Below are 6812 nucleotides of genomic sequence, written 5' to 3' on the forward strand. Positions count from 1 at the left end.
TGCTCGGTCCCTCGCACAGTCACACATTTAGGATACAGAGTGATACGGATGATGGATTAACTGCTTTTTAGAGTCAGAGGACCTCAATAACTATCATGCGTTGTATGTTGTCCGATTGTCTATAATTTCAGAGTTTTTATGTGAGTTATTTATACTAATATAATAAAGCGTAAACCCACATTTCTTTGTTGCCTAAGATGTCAGCAATCACAGCATATTTTCCAATAACACTTAGGTCACGCTTTTCAAGCCGTTAAACTTAGGGGTAAATATTTTGGATAAAAGCCCTAATGTGGGAATGAGACCATAAGTTGTTGCAAACATCAAGGAAACAAGGTTGCCATGGTTAGATATCATGTCATGTCATTTTGACATTTGCAATTGATACTTTGACAAATGTATGTTTCCCACATTAGGGTTTGTATCCAAAATATTTACCCCTTAAGTTTAATGGCGTTAATATATATAGCCTAAAGCGTGACGCAAGTGTAGGGCTTTTTATTAAATAAAGAATTATTGAAAAATATGGTGTAATTTCTGACATTTTAGGCAACAAAGAAGTGTGTGTTTACGCTTTATTATAATAGTATACAAGTATAGAGTAAATAACTTTAAAAACAAGTTTGCCGAATACTGGTCTAGATTATTTTATTTCTTATTTACAAACAGGTGTAGGTGACCGCCATCTCGACAACCTGCTGCTGCGGCGCTGCGGCGCGCTCTTCCACATCGACTTCGGGTACATCTTAGGTCGAGACCCGAAGCCGCTACCACCGCCCATGAAGCTGAGCCGGGAGATGGTGGAAGCCATGGGCGGAGTACACGCTGACCATTACCACGAGTTCAGAAAACTCTGCTACACAGCCTTTTTACATTTGAGACGGTGAGTATCCGGCTCAAAGGACCATAACTCAAAATAAAAGAAATCTGTTATTTTCTTATTCGTTTCTGTTTTAAGGCATGCAAACTTAATGCTGAACCTGTTCTCTCTGATGGTGGACGCGTCAGTGCCGGATATCGCCCTAGAGCCTGACAAGGCCGTCAAAAAAGTACAGGACAAACTCAGGTATGTCTGTCTGTCACATTATACACACATCCTGATACTAAAATAAAACTTTTTAGCGGCAATTTTTTAGTTATAACACCTATAATCAGACTTTCCACATAAGTGTACATAAATTCCCATATAAAATCAAAAAATCTTTTTAAAAACAAAAAAACAATGTTATTTTAATTGTTGTTAATACGTAAAAAGCCAATATTTCGTCTGACAAATTTACTTTCAAATCATAAATAGTACTAACCGCTGCCCATAGACATCCGCAATTGCAGATGCGTTTCCGACCCTTAATCAACACAGGAGGAGCCGCTAAAGAGGATATTTCCCCTTCTTGTGTCTCCTCCACCGTCAAATCCACTTACAAGTTAAGAATGGGAAGGGAAAAAAAACCACAGCAGATCTCCGGCACAATCAGACGAAACATAGAAGTTTCTGCTGAATCTATCTTTTAGCCATTGTATATACATGTTTTATATCCAGACTGGACCTGGGCGATGAGGAGGCGGTCCACTACTTCCAGAACCTTTTGGATATGTCAGTAACAGCTGTCATGGCCGTGCTGGTTGAGCACTTCCACAAGTTCGCGCAGTACTGGCGCAAATGAACTTAGCGCTGGCGGTAGGGCGTCCGCCCAGGGCGGTGGGGGCGTCTGCCCAGGGCGGGTAAGGGCCGCCAGTTACAATCTTATAAAACTTTAACCCCGAGCATAAAGGGCGTGGTAGAACTCGCCCAGGGCGTTTAACTGCTAAGACCAGTACTCTTTGTACTATAAGCTTTATCTGATGACTTTCTATTCTTATAAATATGAAAATTGCAATTCTAATAATTATGTAAACTTGTATATACGTTAATTTTGCAATATAGTGTTTGTGTGTAGTAAAATTTTGTAAATCTTTGTACTGTGATATTTTATGATAACAGAAATATTATATTTTAGTAATTCAATTGTTTTATTTAAAAACACTTTAAAACCCACATCAACTATACCTATGTTATAAATGCGGAAGTTTAGATGGATGGATGTTTGTAAGAGTTTGCAGCCTAAATAGCTAAATGGATAACAATGAAATTTGTCATAGATATGAGGATAGTCTGGAAGAACACATTAGCTACGGAGCGACGGAGTCGCGGGCGTAAGCTAGTGTTTTATAATATAATTGTTAAAACAGTAAAAGTCATTACTAGTTTATTGCGACTAAAGGTAATTAAAAAATGAATTAGTTTTCAAATAGATGCAAAATATTTAATATTAAAAATCAGTTGAAATTATTTAAAATATGTTTATAATATTATAATGAGAAATCTTTACAAGATCTTAATTTTCTTACTTTTTAATTAATCTTTACAAGATAATAATTTTAACATATTCCATTACATAAAAAGGAAATAATCACTAATATTGCTATGAAAATAAAAAAGCAAGCTTAGCTATAGAAAACATCTTTCAAACTCACAAATTAAATAATCTCTGAACTGGATTGGATCAGCACACTTAGCCTTAAACTATTGAGCTGCAGCCCAATAACTAAATTAACAGCTTAAGAAAATGCGCACGCTTGAAACTAAACTATCGCACAACTGTTCAGTCTTACTTTGATTCCTATGAGCTTACATTGAGGTGGGCACATTCCTCGTTTTTCAGTTGTGCAACTAAATAGTTGAATTGGCTGCGAAACCGACAATCAACAATCGCATAACAAATGTGCGATAGTTTAGTCAAAGGTGTGGGGACGCTCTAAGCCTCAACACTCAACATGAACCTGGTGTCTCGCAACTCACAAAAATCATATCTCTGTAGGTAAATTAACCAAATCTGTGAGCCGATTCACAGATCAGTTTCAAGTGAACAGAGAGCTGATCTGTAGATCATCAAAATTAGTTGAGTTAGCCTACTGTATGATGGTTTATGAGCAAGCGGACATATAATCACTACCGCTAGCAACGCAATCACTTGCCACATATATCTTGCTACCCGTAGCTGATTGTATCACATCACAAGCTGCTATCTCTGCGTAAGTAACACCCCCTATAACAAACACTAGCACTGTCTTTGCTTTGAAAGCGAACGCACTAGATAACTTTGTATCAGTTTTTAATTTTTTTAATAATGTCTTTGCATCTGTACAACCATATTCTAATTCACTATTCAGTTTCAAATTCGATAATTTCTCATTCAACGTTTCTATACCATCTTTCTTCTCTAATATTGTGCCAGATAATTTTAAATCCAATGTATAAGATAGTTTTGTTAACGCCTCAGTTAAAGATTCAGATGTTAAAAGTATATTACAAATACTGGCAATTAGAGGTACATAACTGCCATTAAATACATAACTGGGTGAAGTCTTGGAATTATCAGCTTGTGTAGATAATTGTTTTAATTTTGTAGCTTGATTTTGGAATCCATTCTGCCATCTCGGCAACCTATCACTCAAACCACTTAAATTAATATTCAAAGATAGTTTCAAACTTACAGGTTGTATTAATAAGCCTGTGTTAATTAAATTTTGAAATACATACAAGAATTTGTAGCCAAATGCTAATAAATATTTATTGACTAGGTTATTATATTCGTCATATGAAAGCCCTTGCGTTAAACTGAGCAAACACATCAATCTCAGACTATTGTATATATGTATATCTGTGCCAAAGTTTTCATCAACGAAATTAAAATTAGATTTCTTATTTCTGTTATTCAACATTTCGCCTTCAGTATATGTGACGTTTTCGAATTTATTATTCATTTCCGATATGATAGTTTCACTCGCTAGAACATGGTTGACTAGATTCTGTTTAAATAATGCTACTTGTTGTAATTTCGTTGATACGTAATGTTTAATTTCTTGAATACCTAACGCTTTAATATCTTCATTCTTTAATAGCTTTGCTTTCGAACTTAACACACTTAGAACTTCAGAGAAATGTCTATGTTTTATTTCTCCGTATAAACTGTCTATCGAACTATCTAATGTCATGGTTACTTTTTTAGGGTTTTCTTCGGAAACTGTTGTAAAATTCAACATACCCTTTTTATATTTAGTATCTTTGACATTTAAATCTAAATGTCCGCATGTTATATTGAAAATTTCATTCAATAGACCGGAGTATGTAGCAGGTGTGAGTAAACTTGACGCATAGTCTTGATTTCTATCTATTAATAAAAATGTATCAATTTCTGTATCTTTGTTTATGAAATCTCTGGAATATGTCTCATTATAAATCTCCAATATATCTAAAACACTAGACGATAATTTACCTAATGATAAAACACATTTAGGCCGTCCAGTAACATGGAATAAACTCCACAACGACATTGAAATGCTTGACAATAGAGAATGGTTTTGCTCGACATATAATTGCTTGTATAAAAATGGTAGTTCCATACTAAGAAGTCTGTCATCCAATGACATTAATTCCCAGGAAAATGAATGGAGTTTAACAACATCATATAACCCTCGACTCTCTAATATTGAATCATATGTGTGTAAAACTTTTGGCACAATAATAATGTTGAAACATTTTAAATCAGCAAGTGATGGGTTCTGACTGATTTGTGAAGATATCTGATCTAACACACACTTGTATTTATGTTTACATGCTGATATGAAATATATTTTAGTTGTGTTAGCTGTCCAAGTTGGGGATCCATTTTGTAGATCTTTTCAATTCCATGCTGCCTAAAATAGAACAGGAATATAATTAATTAATTTAAATTGTCATTATTTCGAAAAATCATTGAGTTGAAGAGTTTTGTGCAGCCCACTTCAGTTTAGTTTTAACTGAATAATTGAAATGCCTGAACGGGCTTAGGTAATTGCATCCGCTATAAGTTATTTACAAAAGTTTACCTTAGCCAAGTCACACCACATATCCTTTCCAAAGGTTTTATAAGAGATGAATCTATAATTAAATCTGCTTTATCTCCGCATGATGAAAGAATCTTTTCTAGTTTATGTTGCGATATTAGACACAAAGATGAGAGTTTAGATTGCAACGGTTGATCCATGGCTTAAATTTGTTTTATACAATTAAATAGGTATTTAGTAGTAAACACGATTTATTTTAACATTTTTTTATCAAAATATTGGCAATTTATCTTCAAAACATTACAGCTGTTGACAATGACATTGGAAAAAAAATGTCAAAAGAATTTGACAGATACATCAAAAGGTTAGATTTACGCAACTTTGGCTTCTATTTATAATTCTGCTTTTCAATAATGTTCAAATCAATGAACATATCTTAAAAAAACGCATTTGAATATATGTTAAACAAATTCGACAATACCAAAATAATCAACTGTAAATGTTAATTTCCTAAAAACATAAATTCCAATTGGATTATTTTAAAACTTTAAATGTCAACCGTTCTGTGTTATTTACACCGCAATTATATTATCAATTCGTTGATGTGTGGTTTTAGCTTTTTGCTTTGTAGTTTTTATTAATAACTTCTCCATTTTCATTGTGAATAAAGAATTTTCGCGGGATTTTCTATCCTTGATGACAGCTTCCGGTCATGCGTCGTTGTCTAGATCGCAATATCCTTCCCGCCCCGCTCCGCCTCAACGTCCGCGGAGTGAGTGCGCCGTTCAACATCGTTTAATCAAAAATTTAAAGAAATGGCTGCAAGATTAATCCGGAAAATTGTAAGTCAGTAGTTCAGTGCTAGAAAATTTGTTTTCCATTAAAACTGCATGTAGCCTCTAACTCTTAGTAAGTCCGCTTAATTTCTTTTGCAATCCAAAAATAGACTATTGTACATAGTTATGTCGAAGAATTACATAAATGCGCTTTTGAAGCCTTTTCGTGAGAGTAACGTAGTCGGAGCTTTACTGAAACTGTTCGACACAGGGCCGAATCAAGGACTTAAACGTGTTGGGATCGCGAAAAATGAGGTTTCCATATATTTTTGTTAATTTTCTTTCAGTTATATGGTTTGAGGTTATAAGGTTTTTCTGGTTTTGTCCAGGTTCCGACGGCCAAGTCTGGTGCGGCGCAGTACAGCAGCGGCGTACGGAAGGTGACGTTGATCCCTGGACATGGAATTGGCCCTGAGATTACTGTCGCAGTGCAGAAAATCTTCGAGGCTGCTAAAGTTCCCATCGAATGGGACGAAGTCGATGTGACAGCTGTTAGGGTATGTACCTTATTTTCCTTTTAAAATACATGCCAATAATTTTAATAGTACTGTAATTTTATGGTTTAAAGTATTCTGAGTACTATTTTAAGGAAAACCATTAATAAAAATACTTTTCTTTGTCATGCGACACATTTCAAAACGCGCCTTTATAAAGTGGCATAGTTTTTTGGGATTCTGTAACCTGTTTAAATATTAGGTAAAATAAATCTTAATTTAAGTGAATTAAGTTCTAATACATTGAAATTGTTTTCTATTTAGTTTGATTATTCAATTAGCATATGTTTTGTCTAAAGTTGTTGAAAAACTTATTTGCATACTTAGTGTCAATGTTACACAGTGTTAACATATCACTTACCTTCTGTGAAAAAGAAACATTTTGTTATTTGGCGGTTTAAAAGGATATTTCTTGTCACATTTTGTATTTAATTCAAATTATTGTACACAATGAAATGTAGATATACTGATAATTTATTAATTTATTTAAAGAATTCTGATATAAAAACCTATATAATGTTTAATAACAGAAAAAAATAAAAATAGTTTATTAATTTCCCCTTGGGCAGGGGACTGGTGTCCAAACTAGGGTGGTCCCTGTGTAATGGATCACCAG

At 34.2% G+C, this 6812-nt stretch overlaps 3 protein-coding genes across 3 annotated transcripts in view; 2 read left to right on the plus strand and 1 right to left on the minus strand.

Moving 5' to 3' along the window:
- LOC106106456 (phosphatidylinositol 3-kinase catalytic subunit type 3) overlaps positions 1–1967 on the plus strand; it is a 12402-nt gene extending 10435 nt beyond the window's left edge. The window contains exons 15-17 of the mRNA XM_013287035.1: positions 612–883; positions 959–1066; positions 1541–1967. Coding sequence (XP_013142489.1) covers positions 612–883; positions 959–1066; positions 1541–1664 — 504 coding nt within the window. The 3' untranslated portion in view covers positions 1665–1967. The remainder of the gene's footprint in view (positions 1–611; positions 884–958; positions 1067–1540) is intronic.
- Positions 1968–2414: 447 nt separating this feature from the next.
- On the minus strand, positions 2415–5192 carry LOC106106475 (vacuolar protein sorting-associated protein 33B; the record flags this gene model as incomplete). The annotated part of the gene is given in 3 exon segments (XM_013287053.1): positions 2415–4691; positions 4694–4737; positions 4909–5192. Coding segments are annotated over 3 exon segments (1929 nt in total). The 5' UTR covers positions 5067–5192.
- Positions 5193–5593: 401 nt separating this feature from the next.
- The window catches only part of LOC106106457 (probable isocitrate dehydrogenase [NAD] subunit alpha, mitochondrial), a 14136-nt gene continuing 12917 nt past the window's right edge, over positions 5594–6812 (plus strand). Inside the window, exons 1-2 of the mRNA XM_013287036.1 lie at positions 5594–5708; positions 6032–6199. Of these exons, the coding sequence (XP_013142490.1) occupies positions 5682–5708; positions 6032–6199 (195 nt within the window). The 5' untranslated portion in view covers positions 5594–5681. The remainder of the gene's footprint in view (positions 5709–6031; positions 6200–6812) is intronic.

Source organism: Papilio polytes, unplaced genomic scaffold (assembly GCF_000836215.1).
Source record: "Papilio polytes unplaced genomic scaffold, Ppol_1.0 DF822178.1, whole genome shotgun sequence".
In the NCBI taxonomy this organism is placed as follows: Eukaryota; Metazoa; Arthropoda; class Insecta; order Lepidoptera; family Papilionidae; genus Papilio; species Papilio polytes.